At 38.6% G+C, this 22,877-nt stretch overlaps 2 protein-coding genes across 2 annotated transcripts in view; both read right to left on the bottom strand.

The window, feature by feature from the left end:
• Positions 1-902: 902 nt before the first annotated feature.
• The window catches only part of LOC128613883 (phospholipid-transporting ATPase IC-like), a 34,650-nt gene continuing 12,675 nt past the window's right edge, over positions 903-22,877 (bottom strand). The window contains exons 6-20 of the mRNA XM_053635037.1: positions 21,932-22,090; positions 21,658-21,746; positions 20,214-20,407; positions 19,076-19,284; positions 18,838-18,860; positions 17,457-17,598; positions 14,603-14,791; positions 12,083-12,210; positions 5,916-6,027; positions 5,403-5,482; positions 3,814-4,000; positions 3,427-3,650; positions 1,555-1,638; positions 1,243-1,467; positions 903-1,111 (exon numbers count right to left, since the gene is read on the bottom strand). Of these exons, the coding sequence (XP_053491012.1) occupies positions 908-1,111; positions 1,243-1,467; positions 1,555-1,638; positions 3,427-3,650; positions 3,814-4,000; positions 5,403-5,482; positions 5,916-6,027; positions 12,083-12,210; positions 14,603-14,791; positions 17,457-17,598; positions 18,838-18,860; positions 19,076-19,284; positions 20,214-20,407; positions 21,658-21,746; positions 21,932-22,090 (2,249 nt within the window). The 3' untranslated portion in view covers positions 903-907. The remainder of the gene's footprint in view (positions 1,112-1,242; positions 1,468-1,554; positions 1,639-3,426; positions 3,651-3,813; positions 4,001-5,402; positions 5,483-5,915; positions 6,028-12,082; positions 12,211-14,602; positions 14,792-17,456; positions 17,599-18,837; positions 18,861-19,075; positions 19,285-20,213; positions 20,408-21,657; positions 21,747-21,931; positions 22,091-22,877) is intronic.
• LOC128613516 (phospholipid-transporting ATPase VD) lies at positions 3,928-12,517 on the bottom strand. The gene is made up of 4 exons (XM_053634363.1): positions 12,083-12,517; positions 5,916-6,027; positions 4,654-4,729; positions 3,928-4,513 (listed from the first exon to the last, which is right to left on the bottom strand). Exons 1-4 carry the CDS (start codon positions 12,122-12,124, stop codon positions 4,342-4,344), a joined length of 402 nt encoding a protein of 133 aa, XP_053490338.1. The 5' UTR covers positions 12,125-12,517; the 3' UTR covers positions 3,928-4,341.

Genomic DNA, 22,877 nt, shown 5'->3' with positions numbered 1-22,877 from the left:
CCTCAAGGTTTGATGTGTTGTGCATTAGGAAATGCTTTTCTACGCACCACAACTGTAAATAGTGGTTATTTTAGTTACTGTAGCCTTCCAGTCAACCTGAACCAGTCTGGCCATTTAAGACAAAAGTTATCATTATACACAAGTAACCATGTAAGAAATACTTGTTTATGCCCTCTCTCATCAACGAGGCGTTTCAGCAGCAGGACCACTGCTCACTGAATGTTTATCATTTCTTCCACACTATCCTATGTAAACTTTAGAGACTGTTGGGTGTGAAAATCCCAGGAGATCAGCAATTTCTGAAATACTCAAATCAGCCCATTTGGCACCAATAACCATGGTCGAAGTCATCAAGATCACATTTTTCCCCCATTCTGATGTTTGAACATTAACTGAAGCTCTTGACTATCTGCATGATTTTATGAACAGCTTTTCCTGTTAAGGTGGACGGAGAGTGCACATTAAAATTGGATCCTGGATTAATAATATATTAATGGATAAATAAATAATTTAATATGGACTTGATATAAGTAGATCTGAGTATTTAATGCATTTCGTGACTATATTATCACTACATCCAAAAAAAAAAAAAAAAAAAAAAACAGTTTACCTTATAAATAAAAGGTATACATTGCCATACCTGTAGTAGACTTGGATAAAATTTATATATATATATATATATATATATATATATATATATATATATATATATATATATATATATATATATATATATATTAATTGTATTTTTTATTTTATTTTATTATATCATAATATAAGTATAGTCATGCTATCTTCAGTAACATACCCAAGACTGCTGATCAAATACTGGTTTGTTGACCAGTGATACGATTTTTAAAATGATATTTACCCATTGGCGCCAAATTGTTCTACACCACATCTGCATTTATGTTAATGTTAATGGGTATGAAGATATGAATATGAATGAATGAATGGATATAAAGAGAATACCAAAGAAATTGTAGTCTTTGGGGGAAGATGTAAACAGACGAGGGCTATGAAGGATAATGGTGCTCAGGAAAAACAAAACCAGACTGAGGAACACTGCAGCAAAATTGTACTTAGTCCAGTATTTAGTCTGTAGACTGATCTAAGAGACACAAGTAAAAACGACAATTAAAATAGATGAAATATATTTTCCAAATTCAAAGCAGAAAATTCACATTCAAATTCTTCTGAAAGAAGGAGAAACATTTTACACAGTTTAGAGAATAAACATACCTCAACAGTAGCTGAGAAAACAGCTGACATTTCCACAGTAACAGCCAAAGTCTGATAGTCTAAGTCAGAGTCCTGAAATACCCCAAAGGGCAAGAAGAAGAGGATGATGGAGGTATAGATGGCGTAGATCAATGTCACAAAGATGGTGACGGGGTTGAAAAGCTCCTGCCTCTGTCCAACCATATAGTGCTCTGGCCAGCGAATACAGCTCTCAGCACTCATGTTCTGCACCAGTACCCAGATTTATGTGAATCATTCAGCAAATGAAAATCACTGTAAAGTTCTGATTAGGCCAACTGCCCATCTACTCACCTGGTCAAATAAACCCAAGCACTGAACAGGCAGGGATGTGTACAAAATGGAGTAAAGGGAAATAAACCAGCTCTCATACATAACCTGGATAATACACAATAGATGGTAAGTTTTAGTCCAAATATTGCCCATAAAAGTAAAATCTCATATTACTTGAAACCCAAAAATAATTTTCAATTGCAAAATTCTTTACATACAGTGTAAGTTGTGTATATGATATCAGACAAACTAGTAGAAGAGAGAGGGGCACATTGTTACATGGGTAAGTGTTCATACGTCCAACACCAGAAGCACTAACCTAACAAGAAATTGCTGTTTTGTGTGGCTTCATGTTCTGAGGTCAATTCCCTGTTCACATGTGGTCAGTAACACTCTGATCTGAGGTGAGCACAATTTTTCACTGAATATTCCGAATTGTATTTTTTAGTGGGGAGAGAATAAAGTGTCTTCTGAAACTTTAGCTGCAGTTTTTTGTTAAGTTAGTCTTAAGATATATGGCCATCATTAGTACACATATGCTTGAGGGAAGTTGTCACAAAGGCTTTGGGGGCAACATGTCAGATGTGAAAGAATGCTCTGGTATATAAACTGACATTGCTGTGATATTGATATTGTATAATCAGCTACTTGGTTTCTGATGGTTTCTTTCCTAAACAGAAAATAGCAGATCTGCATTAAACTCCCCAAGACTATGACAGTAAACTTTAATATGCATTGTGCATAACATTTTGATTGGTGTAGTGTTTATTTCACTTGTGCCATAGCAATAAATACCCAATTGAAAAGGTGTTATTAACAGATTTTTTTTTTCTTTCAGACAATAAAGTGTTATTACAGTATCTAAACAAATACATTTTTGGGTGTTTGGCACAACCACTGAGGACACAGGAACAGAATATGTCTATCTTATTTCTTTACTCTTTACTCTTGTTATTATTGTCTGACCATCAAATGCAGTTGCAGATGCAGTTCTAACGAGTGCTAATTTGTCTCATTATTTATTTAACTTCTCATTAAGCCGCATTAGGGCTAGAATATGTGACACAAACGCAGTAAAATAACTGATCAAACTGAGCAAGAATTGTCTAATTTATATATTTATATAATTCATCATAAGCACATACATCTGGAAGATGTCTGGAAAAGAATTGGACATCTGGAATACATCGGATTTAAGTATATAATTTCAGTTGTCTAAGCACTGCCTGCATCACTTACTGACTCAAAAATAAATGTGCATTCACTGTCCTGAATGTTAGCAGCTTGGAGCATGTTTAGTTAGTTAGTTACAGCAGTGACAGGCACAGACTTGGAAGTTCAGCAGTGTAAATCGTTTCTGGCTTAGCAAAGATTCAGCTGGTGGTGTTAAGTGATGGAAGGAAGGCACTTTTGGCTTATAAGCTCTGGAGGCTCGGACTCCTTTCTCCATTTAACTTGACTGGAAGTGAGGGCAATGCATTAGCTTATCTTTTAAGCAGAAAGCATTTTCTGACCTTGACAGATATTGGAGGAAAGCGAAGACTTTTGGCTTATATTTGGGTAATAACTCGTAGCAGCATATGCCAGTGTTAAAATGCAGATTCTCTACGCAAAATAGATAAAGATTGATAGGTCTGGATAAACACTTGGGCACAGTCATTGACTCAAAACTCACTTTTGATAAGAACTGTGAATTGTGTGTAAAGGCAAAAATGAAAGATACAGTCATAGTTTTGTACCATCAGCTATTTCGCTATTAAATAATTTAAAAAATACAGGTTAAATTTTTAGACCCAAGTAATGGGATTTTCTATAGACAGCATTTAGAACCAACTCCCAGAAAAGTTCAACTTCAGTCAATCAGTAGCTGTTCTGAGGAGTCTGTAGGTTTACCTGGGCACTGAAGCCATTGTACAAGCTGAACCAGATGTTCACCAGAGCGAAGGAAGTTGTTTTATACAGGAAGTAATTCAGAAAGCTGCAGATGCGGTGGTAAGACCAGTGGCCATGGACCAGCAGCAGTCTGCGCAAGAAGCGAAACTGTGCCAGTGCAAAGTCTGCATTCTGTACAGCCTGACCATCTTCTACACCACGTACACCAACCCCTATATGTGCCACTATGTTGATATGTGGGAAAGAGAGAGAGTTGTAGTCACTTTTTAAGATCTGAACACTATGTAGTTTATGATAATATTGGATTAACATATCTGCAATATCTATTTTGAAAAATCTTGTCTTTTTCTGTTGATACTCTCAATTTAGTCTTTCTCTACTGCTTACTCTTAATCATATTCACATCGTTGGCACCATCTCCTATTGCCATTGTGATGGATGAAGCAAACTTCTTTACCAACTCTACAATTTCAGCCTTCTGCCCTGGGGTCACACGACAACACAGCACTGACTGGCACTGGTTGCACAAATACACAAACCTGGCACCCAACTCAGGTGTCTTGATCAGATTTTCCTATAAAAAACAAACAGAATGAGTTTTGGGGTGGATATGATGTAATACTGTAATCAGACATTTACAAACTATGGAACTTGAATGGAATACTTTGGACAAACAATTGATTCCATAGTCATCTATAGAGTAACATACAATTTTCCAATAAGCTTTGAAGTTCCACCTCCTTTAATTTTTATAAACTTTTTTTTTTGCTGTGTCCACACTGGAAAACAAGCTGCCTCGTATTTATTAGAAAAGTTAAGATGAATACTGGGATAAATGGGACTGTCAGAAAATGTGCAGCATATTCCTTGTTACCTTAGAACAGTGTTTGTGAAGTGGCTCTGTTTCTTCTGACATTACTTGACAAAATGCTCAGTAAAGATTGACGTATACATGATACTCACAAGTTCAAATCCATCAACAACAACGGCAGATTTTCTCCATTGAGACATTTTGTGTGTGCTCCAAACATGAGACACTTTATTTTTATTGAAACACAATTCTTGACATGGAGACTGAAGAATCTCTCTAAAAATAAAAAATAAAAATAATAATAATAAAAGAGACATATTTAGATATTCATGACTACACTGGTGCATTACGGTAGTCAATTAAAAAAGTGTTTGTATATACAAATGTCTGTGTGTGGATGCATCCATACACCTTACCTGAGCTCCTCGCCTTGAAACAGTTTTGTATCTGGATCAATCAACTTGCAGGCATAACCCACATTCACAGCTGTTTCTGTTCATTTGGAGATAGAGAAATGAGTCACTCTCTGTTAGTCGCATGTCTTACAGTGTAACTTGCTGTAACTCTGAGCTGTTTGTTAGTGTGAATGGTGAAATGTATGTTTGACAGTGAGCTGTGACAGTGAAGCAGAAATATGTGAAGGATCCACTGGGAGTCTATGGCAACCCAAAGCCCAGCACCTTGTAAGCTTTTTGTGTAAAACTCTTTGAGTAATTGGTCATAAATACAGCGATGGAAAAAGTAAGCAAACTTTGCGCATGTAGAAATCATAAAAATGACCTGAGCATGGAGATCATGGAGCCGCACTCAGTACATTACTATATAAGTATAGAAATTGCTGATTTAAAAGTTTGTGTATCACGTCCATGTTTATTTTCTCTTTTTGTTAATCAGTCCCAATCTCATGTCACGTCACATTTCTATAACACTTCAGCTCCACCCTCTGGCTCATTTGGCACCTTGTGGCTCACATTAACAGGTCACACCTACAGAAACATTTCATCAAATCATGGGCTGTGTCTGAAATCGCGTACTGCGACAGCACCTACTGCATTCAATTCAGTACCTACTGTTGATATAGTACGTACTGATCAGTATAAGTGGTAAGCATGAATACAATCCAGACATACATCTTATGCATCAGTTCCATTGCCTTATGGGATACCGCAGTATCCACACTGTCCAATGGTTCTATACTGCAGAATCTCGGCAGAAGCAGTAGGTCAGCCAGGTATTTCTTGCCTACTGTTCCAAGAATAGTGAGAATTTGGACATACAACTCCTGTGGTGTACTGCTTTTCGGCTACTATGTAGTAGGGTAGTAGGGATAGTCGGACGCAACCATGTTTCTTGTTTTGTTAGGAATTTGCGATGTGCCAAGCAGTAAGTCAGCCATTTTGAGTTTTAACAAACCTTAAAACAAAAATATTTTTCCGCATCTTGTCCTTCAAAATTTGGATTATAGCAAATTCTGAGACATCATATTGTGAGAACAACCTGCAGGACAATTTGCCCATAATGCACACAAATTTAATAATGAAGTGAGGACATATCTCAGGAACCCTTTTATGTATTGACACCAAGCTAAGCACATATAATTAGCAACATGAACTGATGTTAATAAACAAGCTTAAAGTTCAAGTACTGTGATTAGGAACCTTTGTAGAAATCACAGTACCAGTCTTATCTCCGGTCAGCATCCACACTTTCACCCCTGCCTGCCGGAGGCTGACAATGGTCTCTGGGACACCTTCTTGTAGACGGTCTTCAATAGCTGCCACCCCAAGGATCTTTAAAAATAAAATACATGTAAGCAAAATAAAATCGATTCAGTGTTGTCACCTGATGGGATCATTGCAAGCTGCTAGTACCTCTACAAAGAAAGCTTTTTTTAAATAGCTTGAAATATATTAAATCACTATTTCAGCTTGAAATTAATTCACCAGCTCTTGCATTTCTTCATTAAGTCTTTAGAGTATTTTTTTAACAGGTTGGGACTAGTATGGTATGTGTGGTGGGGGAGATAAAAATTCCCAAACCGGGATGAACTAGATTTCTGTTTTTGGTAAAACAAAGCATGAGCAGAATTGTTTGGCATGTGTTGTAGAAAGAAGTTTGCACCATAGTTTGCAGTTTGCAGACGTTTGCACTATAAAAGGACTGAGTGTTTGTCCTGGTGGGTGAATTAGATACAGGCAGCCTTGCTTACTGCTAGGTAGCATGTTCTCATTCATTCCTTTTATGGCAAATAGTAGTGAATGACATAATTTTTGTAGATTGGTTGACTGGCATGAAGCCATGTTGGCATATTGCATCCACCCTGAGAATGTGATATACTTGTGACAGATATTGTGTTTGGATGTATTTTGCGGCCAACTTCGCTGTCCTGCCATTGCTTCACATTGACTGCAACAGTGTATTGATTAGGTATGTGCTGTTATTTAACCATGAAGGTGATTTGAGGAGTCTTCCTTTTTTTAAACAATGTTTTTAGGCCTAGCTGCCTTCAGGCCACTGTTTTCCTCTCTTCTTTTGTATTTCTTTTGTTGCTGAGCCACGTACATATGATAGAAGTTTGTTTGTTTAGAGAGTGTGGAGGGGTGTTTTCTGCCTTTGAAGTTCAGTAATATCCAGAAGTCACTGATTATCTGGCTTTTGACGTGGCAATAGTATTGTGAAGTTACTTGTAATTTTAAAGTTCTTTTTTTTTTTTTTTTTTCCCTGGAGTAGTCCCAGAGGTGTATCATCTCATCAGTCTGCTTCTGTTCACTTGCAATCTTTTCCATAAGTATTTGGACAGCGACACAATTTGTGTAATTTTGCCTCTTATGCCACCACAATGGATTCGAAATGAAGCAAGCAAGATGTGAGAGAGTGTAGACCTTCAGGTTTATTTCAGGTATATTAACAAATATATTGCATTGACCATTTAGGACCATTTAGGACCATTACAGCCATTTTTTACATAGTCCCTCCATTTTCCCAGGCTCACAAGTAATTAAATGATAAGCAGTTCCATGGCCAGGTGCGGTCTATGTCCTCTGGATTTCATGACAAAATTAGGAGATAAAAAGTGTTGAATTTGGCAGTTGTTCATGGGAATTCTCCATATGCGGTCCAAAGAGGTGTTGCTGCAAATGAAGGAGACCATCATTAGGCTGAAAATACAAAATAGATCTATCAGAGAGACAGCAGAACCTTTAGGCGTGGCCATATAAACAATTTGGTACATTCTTAAAAAGAAGCAATGCGCTAGCATGCTCAGCAACACCAAAAGGACTGGAAGACCACAGAAGACAACTAAGTGGATAATCGCAAAATTCTTTCCTTGTTGAGGAAAAGCTCCTTCACAACATTTAGCCAAGTTAAGAACACTCTCAAGGAGTTAGTAATATCAATGTCAAAGTCTACAATCAAGAGATGCCTTTATGAATGTAAATACCTCAAGATGCAAACCACTGGTAACACTCAAAAACAGAAAGGCCAGATTAGACTTTGCTAGAAAACATTTACAAGAGCCTGCCTAGTTTTGGGACAAGATTCCTTCGATAGATGAAATCAAGAATAACTTGTACCAGAATGATGGGAAGAGAGGAGTATGGAGAAGGCCTCATGATCCAAAGCATACGACATCATTTGACAAACATGGTGGAGAAAGTGATATGGCATGGGTATATATGGCTGCCAATGGAACTGGGTCACTGGTGTTTATTGATGATGTGACTGCTGATAGAAGTATCAGGGTGAATTCTGAAGTGTATAAAGCTATACTTTCCTGTTCAGATTCAGTCAAATGCTGAAAAATTGATAAGACAGCACTTCACGGTACAGATGACCCAAAACATACCAAGAAAGCAAACCAAGTGCTTATAAGGCAAAGAAAAGGAATGTTCTTAAATGTTGTAAATGAGCCAGTCACCTTACCTCAACCCCACTGAGCATGATTTTCACTTACTGAAGACAAAACTGAAGGCAGAAAGACCGACAAGCAAGCAGCAACTGAAAGACCTGACAAAGCATCTCAAGGGAGGAAACTCCGCATTTAGTCCATGGGTTCCAGACGTCAGGCAGTCATTGACTGCAATGCATTTGCATCCAAGTATTAAAACTTTTGAGCCTGTGAAAATGGAGGGACTGTGTAAAAATGGCGATAATTCCTTAACAGATAATTCACTAATTTTGTTTAACCCCTTGAATTAAAGCTGAAACTCTACACTTTCACAATCACATCTTGATTGCTTCATTTCAAATCCATTGTGTACAGAGGCAAAATTATGAAAATTGTGACATTGTCCACATACTAATGGACCTGACAGTATATTGATCTTACTTTGGGATTTATGCAATTAGATGTGAAATTTGCAGTGTGTTGTCTTTTTTCTTTGTCTATATTTTTTCTCTGTGTTTATTTTTATAATAATAGCAGATGAAAATATAGCAGATCAGCTTAAGACCCTTAGCGAATTGCTTTAGCAATGTCGGGCAGAAAATAGTTGGCTTAGTGCATGCATCATAGGAAAAGTTAAATAGTAAATGGCCAAATTTCTGCATGGTTTATAATCATGCATAAATGTGCAAATGTTTCTATTTTGGTTGGGAACTTCATTATCAAGCAATGTTAATAACAATAGTTATTATGAATATTAATAACTAGCAGAAATGTCAGTAAAATTAGGCTGTGAATTGGAGAAAAAAAAATTTAAAAATGTCCAAAAATTTTGAAACCGAAAAAAGGGTTTAAATTTTTTTTTACAATTATAAATTAGGCTTCCTAAAAGCCCTTTTGTAAATACCCTACTTCATTTAAAACACAAGTGTTTTAGGGTTCTTTACTTCTTATTCTCACAAAAGTACATGAATACAAATATCAATATTCAAATGTGAAATACAGATACAGAAAATTTAATTCTCTCTCAGATAGGACAAATAACAAATATAATTTTTATTTTAAACCTTTTAAAGTTTAGCTAAGTCAGTTTGCCTACCTGCATGCTTTTGGACAATGAGAGGAAGCCTAGAGAACCCACAGGAAAACCACATAAACAAAGCAAAACAAGCGACACAAGAAAATGTCTGGATTATGCATGTAACCCAGTTCCCTGAGAAGGGAACAAGACATTCCGTGAGCTTCACACTGTGGGAAGCGCCCTCATGCGCATGTATTTGAAGTCTGTGTAAAATCATGCCTGTTTATATGCCTGCTGTGGTCAGGTGACGTGGCATTTTGCACAATGCGTGACTACAAAACAGCACCTCTAAACCATGTCATCAGCTTCTCTTTGTCTGGCATATTTGCGGGCATACCAAATGACAAAGCTATACAACATCTCAGGGAACAGGTTTACATGCGTAACCTGGACATTCCCTTTGAAAGGGAACTCAAGACTGCATGAGCTTCGTGCTGTGTGAACGAGTATACCCAATCCATCATACTGAGGGTATGGCCTGTCCAAAAAAGTCTGGGCCTGAGGGTCCGTGCCCAAATTGTAATACCGAATGAATGTGTGCAGTGTAGACCACCCCGCCACAGCACACACATCCTGTAATTGTACTCATTAGATAAAGCCTTTGAGGAAGCGACCCCCCTAGTGGAATGAGCCCCTATGCCCAAAGGTGTAGCGAGACCGCATGCCTCCTAAGCAATAGAGATTGCTTCCACTATCCAAATAGAGATGTACTGCTTTGACACAGCATCAACTCTACTGTCACTGCCAAGCAGACCAGCAACTGCGCCAACTTACGCCACTGTCCGGAGCAGTGGACGTAAGTACAAAGAGCTGGACACAGTAGGTGCAATCTTCCTCATTCTGGTGTAAGAAATGGCAGCCACATAGACCCTAATTGTAGGAGGAGCCAACTCTGCTGAGAAATGTTCCTGTAAGAACTCCAGTACTGTTGCTATTGCACAGTTTACTGGGTCTCACTGACATTTCTCACACCACGATAAAAAAGTTGCCACTTGAATGCATACAGTTTTCTCGGGGATGGTGCTCTAGCATTTAATATGGTCTCTAAAACATTGGTAGAGAGACTGGAATCTATGAGCTGGTGCCCCTCAGGGGCCAGACTCACAGTTTCCATACAGTAGTTCTGGCCACGGGTGATAAATCAACCATCTGGCTTGAACAGGAATCTCTCAGGGAATGCCATCCAGCAAAGATATTATCTCCAAGAACCATAGTTTAGCTGGCCAATCAGGTGCTACTAGCAGCAGATGTAGCTCGGGCTTGGCGAACTGTCACTAGAGCCTGTGGGAGCTGAGCAAATGGGGTAAAGGTGTACAGATGTGACCTCGGCCACGTGTGTACCATGGCATCCAGTCTTGGCCTTTTTTCTTTGGTGCAGGAGAAGTGAGGGCAAACCACAGCGGGCAGTGTGTTGTCTCCTCAGAGACAAAGACATCCACTTCCACTTGGCCGAACCTCTGCCATATGGACTCCACCACTTGTGTATGTAGCCATCAATCCCTGGGTCTCAGCCCCTGCCTCAACAGTATGTCTGCCCTCACATTCCAGTTGACTGGAATGTACAAAACATTCTCTCTGAAGGGAAGAATTAGTTGAAGAATTAGTTGCGCCTTCCTGAATAGGGGATGCGAACATAATCCTCCCTGGTGGTTGATATATGAGACCATCGCTGTGTTGACTGTCACAACTAACACATGGTGACCTCTCAACTGAGGTAGAAAGAATTTCAGTGCAAGAAACACGGCCCGCATTTACAGGGAATTTATATGCCACTCCAGATGAGGGCCGCTCCAGAGACCGTGAGCTGGAAAGCTGTCTAAGACCGCACCCCAGCCCGTGGGGGAGGTGTTTGTCACTACCATCTTGTGATAAGGAGACACCCCTAGAGTGTGACCCTAGGCTAGAAACGGGGGACACTTTCAAATTCTCAGAGCACGTAGACATCGCCACGTCACACTGATTACTCTCAGAGGTTTCGTCCTCGGACAAAACCCCCAACTTTACAGCCACCACTGATACGGTCTCCTGTGCAATAGGCCCAATGGTATGACATTGGCTGCTGCCATAAGGCCCAACAGGCTCTCGTAGAGACTGGAGGGGATGCTGAGATCCAGCTTTATCGTGCTCATTGTTGATAGGATTGACCCTACGCATGTTGGGGATAGATACGCCCTCATCACAGTAGAATCCTTATAACCTCTAGAGAGGTTGTCCTCTGCACTAGAGGACCATTCTTTTCTGAGGTTCAACCTGAGCCCCAAGCTCTTCATGTGGGCAAGAACAACATCTTGATGTTGAATCGCCAGTTCCCTGGATCGTGCTAGAATTAAACAGTCATCCAGGTAGTTCAGTACACAGATGCCCTGGAGTGCTCGTCTTGGTTTCCCCCTCCAGATCCATACGGGACCCCCAGGACCAGAGTCCTGAGGTTCCACGCCCCTTCTCGCTTCACACAAAAAATGTGTCCATCCCCCTCTGTAATAAAACGAGAGCAAGGAGTAACACACTTTCTGAACTCTCTATGGCTCAGTCTGTTTGCACAGGATAGTGACAGAAGAGAAGAGAAAGAAGAGCTTTGAAGTGGCCTGAAAAATTTTCAACCTACTGTAATAAATTGGATGCCTTTTAGATGACTCCATTGTTCTAATTTTAGACGTACCTTAACCTTAAAAATTTTCAATATTGGCATAGAAAAAAACTGAAAAAAATTTTTGAACTGAAAAAAAATCTAATTAAATGCCAGACCATGACTTTGATTTGGCCCGGACTATGGTGATGACTGATTTGCAAATAGTAATGGTGACAACTGACTTGTAAAAAAAATTAAAAAAACGTACAATTCAAGTGTGACATTTGGTAAAACTGTGTGTTAACATACCGTCAGTTCTCTTTCCATTCGGTCATGTAGCTCCTCCAGCATATTCTCTTGGCAAGTGGTTGCAATGGCAACCTGCCGGAGAGCATGACTCCACTCCACCCACTGAGCCTCACATACAGAGCGCACAGCTACACAAAATGTCCGTAGACAGCTCTGAGCAAAAACCTGCCAGCACAAACAAAGTCTAAATAACCATTCATTATTTTCACGTCATCTTCAACAAGGTCATGGTAAAGAAACATACAAACTGAATGCAACTACAGAAGTTCAAAAATATGTATTACATGGTCAAAAAAGTTCAAAAGATTGAAAATTTGTAAGTAAACAGTGAATGGCCCATCAGCACTAACCTCAAGTGCTTGCTTTGTGCTATCTTCATGCATATTGCTTTTTTGTAAACGCTCTAGAACCACAGCATCCGCACCTTTGCAGTAGAGTTTTATTGCTCCCTCTGATGTTCTCACTACACGCACACACACACACACACACACACACACACACACACATATACACTTCTGTCAGTTTCTCTGTATTTTAGTTTGAGGCTTTTCTAGGCCCTTCTAGTGAAACTTTTAATGGGTGATTTCAATCACACCACACTAGACCTGGTGAGAAGGCTATTCAAGTAACAAAACATCAAGAAGGCTACTGGCCCAGACCCTGGCCCATCTCTTCTGTCACACTCAAACTCTCTGATGTCCTGACATACAGTCATCGAGCACTTTATTAGGAACACTATACCAAAACTAGGTAATTCTTCATTCCGCAAGATGTTGGAAACATTCCTTTGAGATTCTGGTTCATGATTTTTAAGGTGCACTTTCAGGCTACAAATCTACAACATCCCAGAGGTGCTCTAGTGGATTCAGATCTGGTGACTGTGAAGGCCACTGAAGAACATTGAACTCATTGTCATGATAATGAATCCAGTTTGAGACAACTTTTGCTTTCTGGCCTGGCACATTATCAATATTTTACTGGAAGTACTGTAGCCATTAGAAGGTGGGTAAATTGTGACAATGAAGGGATGCACATGGTCAGCAATAATATTCAAATAGGCTGTGGCATTGAAGCAACGATTAATTGGTATTAACGGGCCCAGAATGTGCCAACAAAACATTCCCCACACCATTACACCAGGTGTACGGGTGTTCCTAATAAAGTGCTCAGTGAGTGTATATAAATGGTCACCTCTTTAATCATAAAAATCTTGTTATGGGATTTCTCAAATCCACAATTCAGGACCTGGATACGCTGCAAATTTCTAACAGATCAAACAGTTCTTTGGATGATGTAGTCAACGTTAGACTTCATGTTCTATTAGAGCATCACCAAACTACACATAAGCAGTAATTATCTTGATGGAGAAAGCCAGTTGAATAGCCAGTTCTGCCTTTTATTGTACCTCGGTTACTACATGAGAAACATTTACAGGCTAAATGTTACACCTACATGTGTATCACACACCCAATGTGGTCTTCTGCTGTTGTAACCCATCCACCACAAGGTTAGATTTTTTTGTACATGCTGAGATTCTTTTCTGCTCACCATGGTTGTAAACCATGTATTATATGAGTTACTATATCCTTCCTGGCAGCTTGAACCAATCTGACCTGTTTTCCTCTGACCTCTCTTATCAACAAGGCGTTTCCACCCACAGAACTGTCGCTCGCGCGATGTTTTTTGTTTTTCGCACCATTCATAAACTCTAGAGACTGCTCTGAAAACTCATGGAGATCAGCAGTTTCTGAAATACTCAAACCAGCCCTTCTGTTACCAACATCCATGCCACGATTAAAATCACAGAGATTATCCAGTATCCGCATTATTTTTTACATCGTCTTGCTGGCTGATTAGATATCTGAATGAATGTGCAGGTGTACAGGTTTTCCTAATAAAGTGGACAGTGATTGTGTGTAGCATTTAGAATCCTACGAAATTATTCATTATTATATTTATTTTTGTATGCCCTTTGTGCTATGGGGTTAGGGTAGGATATGGTGTCACAGAAAATCAGAAGAAGCAGGTATCCTCACACGAATAGTGGTGACTGGTGACTAGGTTTATGCATGCACAGCAACCCTTGTAAAATGTTTTCTACAAAATTAGAACAATTTTCTACGCTGTTATTTGCTGGACCTCTATTAACACAAATCTCACAGTCATTGGGTAATATTCAGTTAAAAGGGACCGACATGAAATGTGACTGTGTGCCAATGGTTGCTAGCATTGTTTAGAAGATCTATAGGACTAGCAAGTCAGTTTTGTGCTAGGGCATGCAGCACACACAAATCATGGACTTGTGGACACAAATCATGGACATAAATAGAGTATATCATTTAAATTTTATATTGAGTGAAATTCTTCAATAACTTCAATAACCACTTTATCCTGGTCTGAGCTGTGGTGGGCTACAGTGTTTTTGGAGGCAATTTTGTCTCATCTGACCACAGAATCTGGTCACAGTCAAACTTCCAATAATGTCTAACAAACTCCAGGGACATAAAATTAATAACTCACCCAGCACTGACATGCGCCTCCTCTTGCTGGTGAACTCCAGCAGGGCCAGCAATTGGTACTGACGTGTGATTCCCAGCTCGCTCACCATGAGGGAATCGCGTGTGCGAGACAGGAACACCAAGCCCAGCTCTCGAGCTGCACACACCAGAGCCTGCTCATCTGGAGACGCTGCCTGGTAATGAGGAAACCCTGGATAAAACACAGGATTATCATGCTACAGTGTATAAAGACCTGGGAAATAGTGCTTTTGTTTTTAACCCTATAAAGCCTGAAAAAAAAAACACCTGTTTAAAAAATTCTCTTTTTAAACATTTAATTCGTCCCAGCGTGTAATAAAATAAATTGCAGTGTGTAATAAAATATAAATTTACCATTTTCCCATAACCATTCTTGTTTTTTCCAGAGCATTTTTAAACTATTTCTTTCTCATGCAGCATTTTAGTCATTTCATTTCTCTTTCACATCATTAATTGTTTGCCACAAAATATCTAAATTACTTAAGCAAGTGGTTTTATCTATTAGTAACTTTATTTTAATTTATACCATGTGTTTATATGTTTCTGTAAAGCTGCTTTGAGACAGTGTCCATTGTTAAACGCGCTATACAAATAAAATTTAATTGAATTGAACTTACATGTATAGGTTGTACCAAACATAGTAAGCAGAAAAATAGCTAACCGTCTGGTGTTTGGAAATTGGACATATTTAAGTTTAATCCAAAACTGGGGGGGGGCTTCATCCAGTGACATGAGTACCTGTTTGGCTTTGGCTGCAAACCATCCCCTAGCATCAACAATAAAAGGATCCTTGGCAAACAGCATCAATCCTGCTTTATGGAAGTTATCAAACCTCGCAGCAAAGTTCGCGATCAGTTTATGACTGAATGCTGTCATTTCTAGGTTAATCTGCATTGATGTCAAGTTGTCGATTAAGTTTCGCAGTTTTGGGAAATGTAGCATTTTTGTGGGAGTTGATAGAAAATAACTTCAGGTTTGCTGTAAATCCATTCAGTTAATCAACAATGTCACAGACTATTTTGTCTTTTCCTTGTAACTGCAGATTAAGTACATTTAAGTGCTGGGAAATGTCACTCAAAACACACCTCTCCCTTGTACTAAAAACTAGCAACTTCTTGTGATTGCAGGCACGATCTCCTGATCTCCTGAGTTCACAAACCGTTGGTAAATGGTCTGCACTTATATAGTGTTTTTTAACCTTAGTGGTTCCAAAGCGCTTTACACTGTGTCTCATTCACCAATTCACACACACAGACAGACTCACACATCATTAGCAGAGCTGCCATGCAAGTGTCTTGCCCAAGGACACTTCAGTATGTGGAGTCATGTGAGCCAGGAATCGAACCGCCAACCCTACGATTAGTGGACAACCCGCTCTACCGGCCTGCAATGGAAGGGGCTCCATCTGTGACAAATGTACTGACTCTTTGCAAATCTAGTCCATTGTCATTGAAAAATGAAAGTATCTTCTCAAAAATTATTGCACCGGTTGTTTGTCCCTCCAGCGGAATTAGATCCAGCACGTCTTCAGAAAAGCACTTACCCTCAAAAAAAAATCTCACGTAGAGTCATAGCTCTGCTGTGTCATTGCCATCGGTAGACTCATCCACAGCTAGTTACATTACCTCCACCTTTTTTTAATTTGTCCGAAAGAGTGTTAAATACATCATTTGCGAGAGCGTCTAATCTTCTCATAGCTGTAGTCAGACCTAGGTCATTTCCAAATAGATGACATTATATTTTGCTCTACCTTTTCATCTTCTACCACCTCCTCTAGAACAGCTACAGTAGCATACGTTTTTTGACAGTCTCTAAATCTGTAATTGTTTTTCTTTTTCCCAAGAATCCAGGCAACCCAGAGGGGGGATACTGTGGCCTTCTCTTTATCGGAACATGAGCGGACCATGATGGCCCCTCTCTGTTCATAGCTAACAGTTAGGCTTTGAACTTTGCACCAGGGGCATCCAAACCTTTGAGAAAATTTGCATTAAAGCTGGTGTGGTGAGTGAGGCAGTGTCTTCTCAGGATGTACTCTTTTGCCACCACGACCGACTCAGTGCAGAGTTGACAAATTGACTGCGCCACGTTATGTCTAAAAATGTATTTTTCAGTCCACTCACTTTTGAACTGGTGGTTCTCAGTGTCGACTTTTCGCTTTTTTTTATGTAGACAGTGACATTTTGTCCACAAGAGCACATAGGTGAGGGTGAGAGTATGAGAGCATGTAGGGAGCGCAAGATCGGCTTTCCTATTGGAGGAAACTCCAATATGGTGCTTTTTATTCGGGGAAATGAATAAAAAAAAATTAACCTTTGCCACCAGCTGAATAGGCCTGTTCTAGACAGACTACAAAATTTTGTAACTAAAGTATTGTCTCTTTCCAGGCTCAGGTCTAATTTGACTATACAAAAGCAAAAAACTATTTAGACTATTCTGATACAAAAGTGTAAAAGCACTATACAAAGAAAAATCTGGCAACCTCAGAAATGTGAACTACATGCAGGTGATTTGCATTTTCAGAATGGAGAGCCCTGAAAAAATGACTGGACTGCATAACTGAACTCTGAATATGCATAAATTTCCCATGCAAAAACTGATGTAACATTTGGACTTAAGTCACTCTACACATTACCCTTTCAGAACATTCATGTTTAACTTGACACGGCTTGCATTGTTTCAATATTTATTCATTCAGAATCACTGTTTTTGGTTGTCTTACTCCTGTTGTTGGCTTGGTTTTCTTAACCTTAGCCCTTATCATTTTACTGAATTTTACATTGTCTTGACATGGAAAATGAGAGAAGTAACAGGGTGGGACTGACCATCTCTCCACTCACACATGACAGTGTGACACAGTGCCAGGGCTGTGAAGAATTCTCTGCTCTCGGGGCAGCTCTGTCCCCGCAAACGATCCACCAGCCGCTGGTCAGAGAAGGGCAGCCCGCCACATGAAAAGCAGTTCCAGCTCAGGTCCAATGGCTGCACAGGAGAGCAGATGGATTTATGTACAGTCAGCTTCAGTATTATAGGTAAAAACAGATTAAGAATATATTTCTTAGTGGTTTAAATTAATCTTGAGAGAAACCTAAGCTTTAATTAAAGTATATACTTTTTTTTTTTTATCTTAATCAGAACTATATTTTTACCAAACCAAGTCTTACAAACATTGGCAACCCTGTGTTCAGTACTTTTTTTTTTGCATTGATTTGGAAGTACTAGGAGATTTTTTTAATGAAAACTACACTGACTTTTTCAGGAAGCTTCAAATGGCTTGTGGTTAGCTCTTCCAGCTAGACAGTGATCCAAATCTAGACTCTCCACTGTCTAGTGTAGTTTTCATTTAAAAATCTCCTAGTACTTCATGTAGTCCTTGAAAAGCTCTGTTTTTGTTTCACCACAGAACCCTGTTACTGTCAAAATGTACATAGCAGATAGTGAACTCCAGGAACTAATATGTGGTTAGATGAAAGAAAACACTTTCTTCTGCCATGCCTACCAAATAATTTGCTGGTATGGACATAGCATTTAATTATAGTTTAGAGATTTGGTGACTTGGTGAATGCTTCTACAAATCTCTGACCATGATCACTGAAGAAACCTTTGCCTCTCTAAACATCCATGTGTGGGGGAAAATACTTTTGTGTCTGCCTTCAGGAAGGTTAATTACAGCTCTGGTTGTTGAAAACTCCTTAATTATTGTCCTATTAATGGATAATACATAGTCATTTTTATATCCAGTACCTTATTTTTGAAGGTAAACACACCTTTGTCCCATTTCATGAGACTCTCTTTTTGAGAATTCTCTAATCTTTACCATGTTGATGAATGATTAAGGGAGTATGGCCTTTGTGTCAAAGTATATTTATACTAATGATACAGGAAGTCATGGATGACTGCTTAAGAATTCCTAAATACTCAGGTGAAATTTAACATGTATAATATAAATGGGAACAATTTATTTTTCTTTTTTACATTTTGTCCATTAGGATTTATAGGCATGCCAATCACTGAAACACATGGTTTTGTTTAAAAATATTATAATGATTAAGGTGTTTGTTTGTTTTTTTGCTTCAGTAAATTATTGTTAAAGACATTTTAAAATAACCCTTTACCTATCTTTATCAAGGTTGCCAGTACTTCAGGAGCTGAATCTAGATTATGCACAGTAAAAAAAAAACTACTGTACACTGCTGTTTTCATGAAAATGTTGAATCTTACCTTTGAATTTGCTGCCAAATCTCCTGTGTCACAAACAAAATACATGCATGTTTATTAAATCATAAATAAATCATATGGGATAACTGAAATAAATACATTTCAGACATTCCACACATCACTGCAAAATGCAAAACCTACATCAACTTTACTTCACGTTAACAGAATTACTCGTAATCTTTAAATATCCCATTAAATGGTAATGAGATGATAATTGGATAAAAAAGAGTAGTGTACAGACCGTAAATCTGGCCAGCAATGCAGCACTGGCGAAACAGGAGGTGGTTCTGTGTGAGAGTACCCGTCTTATCAGTGAGCAGGTGGCCCACCTGACCCAGTTCCTCAGACAAAGACTTAGTTTGGACCTGTGCAGGGCTGTTGCTCTCCTCATAGTACATTTCAATGTCCCAATCAATCAGGACGCATTGCACCACATGGATCAGCTCAAACCTCAACAGGGCAAAGCATAATAAATCAACCACAGGTTAAATACTTCATACAAGTTAAGTAACTTCAAAAAGACTTATTAGATTAAATCAGTTTAATGAAACACATATATACTCAGCAAAAAAAGAAACATCCCTTTTTCAGGAGACTGTATTTTAAAGATAATTTCGTAAATCCAAATAAGCTTTACAGTTCTTTATCGGAAAGGGTTTAAATGATGTTTTTCATGCTTGTTCAATGAACCATTAATAATTATTGCACATGCACCTGTGGAACAGTCCTTAAGACACGAACAGTTTACAGGCGTTGGCAATTAAGGTCACAGTTACAGTAAGTTAGGACACTAAAGAGACCTTTCTACTGACTCTGAAAAACACCAGAAGAAAGATGTCTAGGGTTCCTGCTCACCTGCGTGAACATGCCATAAACCTGCTGCAGGGAGGCATGAGGACTGCAGATGTGTCCAGAGCGATAAACTGCAATGTCTGTAATGTAAGACGGCTAAGACGGTGCTACAGGGAGACAGGAAGGACAGCTGATCGTCCTTGCAGTGGGAAATTACATGTAACCGTGTGTCCCCCCAGACATGATCGAGAACCTGCAAATGCCTTGGGGAAGAGTGGAGTAACATCTCACAGCAAGAACTGACCAATCTGGTGCACTGAGGTGCACTGCAGTACTTAAAGCAGCTGGAGGTTACACCAGATACTGACTGCTACTTTTAATATTGCCCCCATTTGTTCAGGGACTCATTACTCCATTTCTGTTCCTCAAATGTCTGTGAAACTTGTTCAGTTTATCTCTCAGTTGTTGAATCTGTTCATGTTAATACAAATATTTACACATGTTAAGAAATTTTGCTGGAAATAAAAGCAGTTGAATGTGAGAGAATGTTTCTTTTTTTGCTGAGTATATGTATTGAGAGTCTTTACGAGATGTAGAGGGATAGGGGCATTGCAGGGCTTAGCAGGACGATATAGCCCCAAAAGGTCAGGAATCCCCAGTAGGCAGCCTTGAAATTGCCATCTATGGCAGCGAGAACTTCGATATTTGGGGAAATCAAATGCTCAAAGAGTGCACATCCCACAGCCAAGAGCAGAGCGATAATCAGCATTGAGAGGACAATCTAAAAAACGAGATATACAAAACTTTTCTTAGAGAGATTTGTATGGTAATAATTACAAATTTTGTGTGGCATGATCCATCAATACAAAATTGTAAGATCAGTTACAAATCAAGGCCTTGGAGCCTTGGATCTTTCTGATATTTTTGGCAAAAAAAAATCAAATAAAATAATAATAAAAAATTGGCACAATATAAACATATTACATACCACTGAATATACTTTATGCAAGACATTATATACCAGAATATAGTTTGGAAGTACAGTGCATCCAGAAAGTATTCACAGCGCTTCACTTTTCCCACATTTTGTTATGTTACAGCTTTATTCCAAAATGGATTAAATTCATTATTTTCCTCAAAATTCTACAAACAATACCCCATAATGACGACGTGAAAGAAGTTTGTTCGAAAGCTTTGCAAATTTATTAAAAATAAAAAACAAAAAAAAAGCACAAGTACATAAGTGTTCACAGCCTTTTAGAATAAGGCTGTAACATAACAAAATGTGGAAAAAGTGAAGCGCTGTGAATACTTTCTGGATGCACTGTACATAGTATAAAGTTTTTCACCTCATTGAGGTTCATAACTTCATGGTTCAATATCTTGAAAAATCACAGAATTGTCACATTAAACTATAATTACAAGTTTCAGAAGGTGTTTTGCTACCCACAAATATGTTTCTGAGCTTGCTTTTTGTAATTGTTATGTAAATGATGTACAAAGACTTAACATATACAAAAATAACATACTGTATTTGGAAATACATGGCTTCTCAAGGTCACAAAGGCTTTCTGCTTGCTATTGACACAGAAAATTGTGCAACTGTGTCTTCTTTTGGTGGAGTAAGGTTTTTGGGATTTTTAAGTCATCATACCTGCCATCATAAAAATTATCACTGAAATCATGGTGTGTATAGTTTATAACTGTACACCTACAAGACTAAAAATGTAGGTGTTTATAATAACTTTGCCAGTAAGTTTAAAATGTCATTAAACCCTAACTATGCTGCTCAGCATACACTCATACCAGCACAACACACACTACTATGTCAGTATCACTGTTGTGATAAGAATGAACCACTTCCTATCATCTGGTAAATGGTAGTCCATTCCATAACTGTGCATAACAACACCTGGGCGAGAGTCAGTAAATAAAGTCAATAAAAACCTTTAAGGTGAACATTGCTGGTTGGTTGTCCATTGTGTGTATATAATAAACCTTTGAAAAATAATAGCCATAGTCCACTCTTACCATCCCTACTACTTTGTTAAGAAACTTCTCCACCTGGGTCTTCTTCATTTTCAGGTTTCCACTGTTCCTGAGAATCTTACTGTCAGAGCCTGCGATATAATTGAAGAGAGTGTTGTTGTTTTTTAATCCTAATGTTCTCTTTCATATGATATGTTATAATCTTCTGGGTCCATGCTTGTATGACTGTTAAGAAATTTTGCACAAATCTAATTAATAATGCATACGAGTACCCGGACTGCATTTTATCAGTTATCTATTAAATAGGTGTGTATACCTGTGTAAATTGCAAGGCCATATGCAGTGTCAGTGTTGCGCAGTACAGTTTGCCTGAGCAGTATGTGATCATTGTCCAGCAGATAACACTGTCCCTGCCAGTGTAACTCCCCTTTGAAAGAATACAGGCGACTGTTTGGCCCCTCACACCAAACAACCCCTGCGAAAAAGAGTAACATGTTTTACAGATGTTCACATTTTACTTAAAAACAGCACTGGATTCAGTTTGGAAAATGTATTACTTTTTTTTTTTCTTCAGTTTATTACAAAGTGAAAAGTGGTATAGGAGTTAAAACATATGATATAATCAAATCAATGTACACAAACAACAAGTGCAGTATAAAACTTGCCAACAAATGGACCGAATTCTTTTATCCTATTTACATTACACAATTGGCCTCCATCTTAGAGCAGCCTGCAGCCCTTGGTCTCATGCTACCCAAGAAAGTGCAGACGAGCTGGTCCTAATGTCCCCCAGTGCTCAGGGTCCGCAATAGAACCTGAACCTGTTGCAGCAGTACTGTCAGGCCTGGGCCCTGACAGTAAGCCTCAAAAAAAAAAAAAAAAAACCTCCAGAAAAGAGCCAAATCTCACCACTTTTTATATACACAGGGACACAGAAAATAGAAATGTGGAGATATATAATTACTTAGGACTAAAATTATGTCAACTGGATGTTTCACTCCAGCAGTCAAAAAACTTACAGTGAAAGCATGCAGGGCTTATTATTATTATTATTATTATTATTATTATTATTATTATTATTATTATTATTTCACACACAACCTCTGTAAGCACTTTCTTTGAATACAAAGAAACACAATGCACAATGGCTACAGAGCTGAATTAGGCCAATTTCCACTGTTACTCAAAATTCAAATAAGAAGCATTAAATACTTGCTCTACTTAAACAACAATGTGCTGCACCCATACCACTTCAACGTCCT

The sequence above is a fragment of the Ictalurus furcatus genome, chromosome 10, assembly GCF_023375685.1.
Source record: "Ictalurus furcatus strain D&B chromosome 10, Billie_1.0, whole genome shotgun sequence".
In the NCBI taxonomy this organism is placed as follows: domain Eukaryota; kingdom Metazoa; phylum Chordata; class Actinopteri; order Siluriformes; family Ictaluridae; genus Ictalurus; species Ictalurus furcatus.
This window is presented reverse-complemented; position numbering and strand designations above follow the sequence as displayed.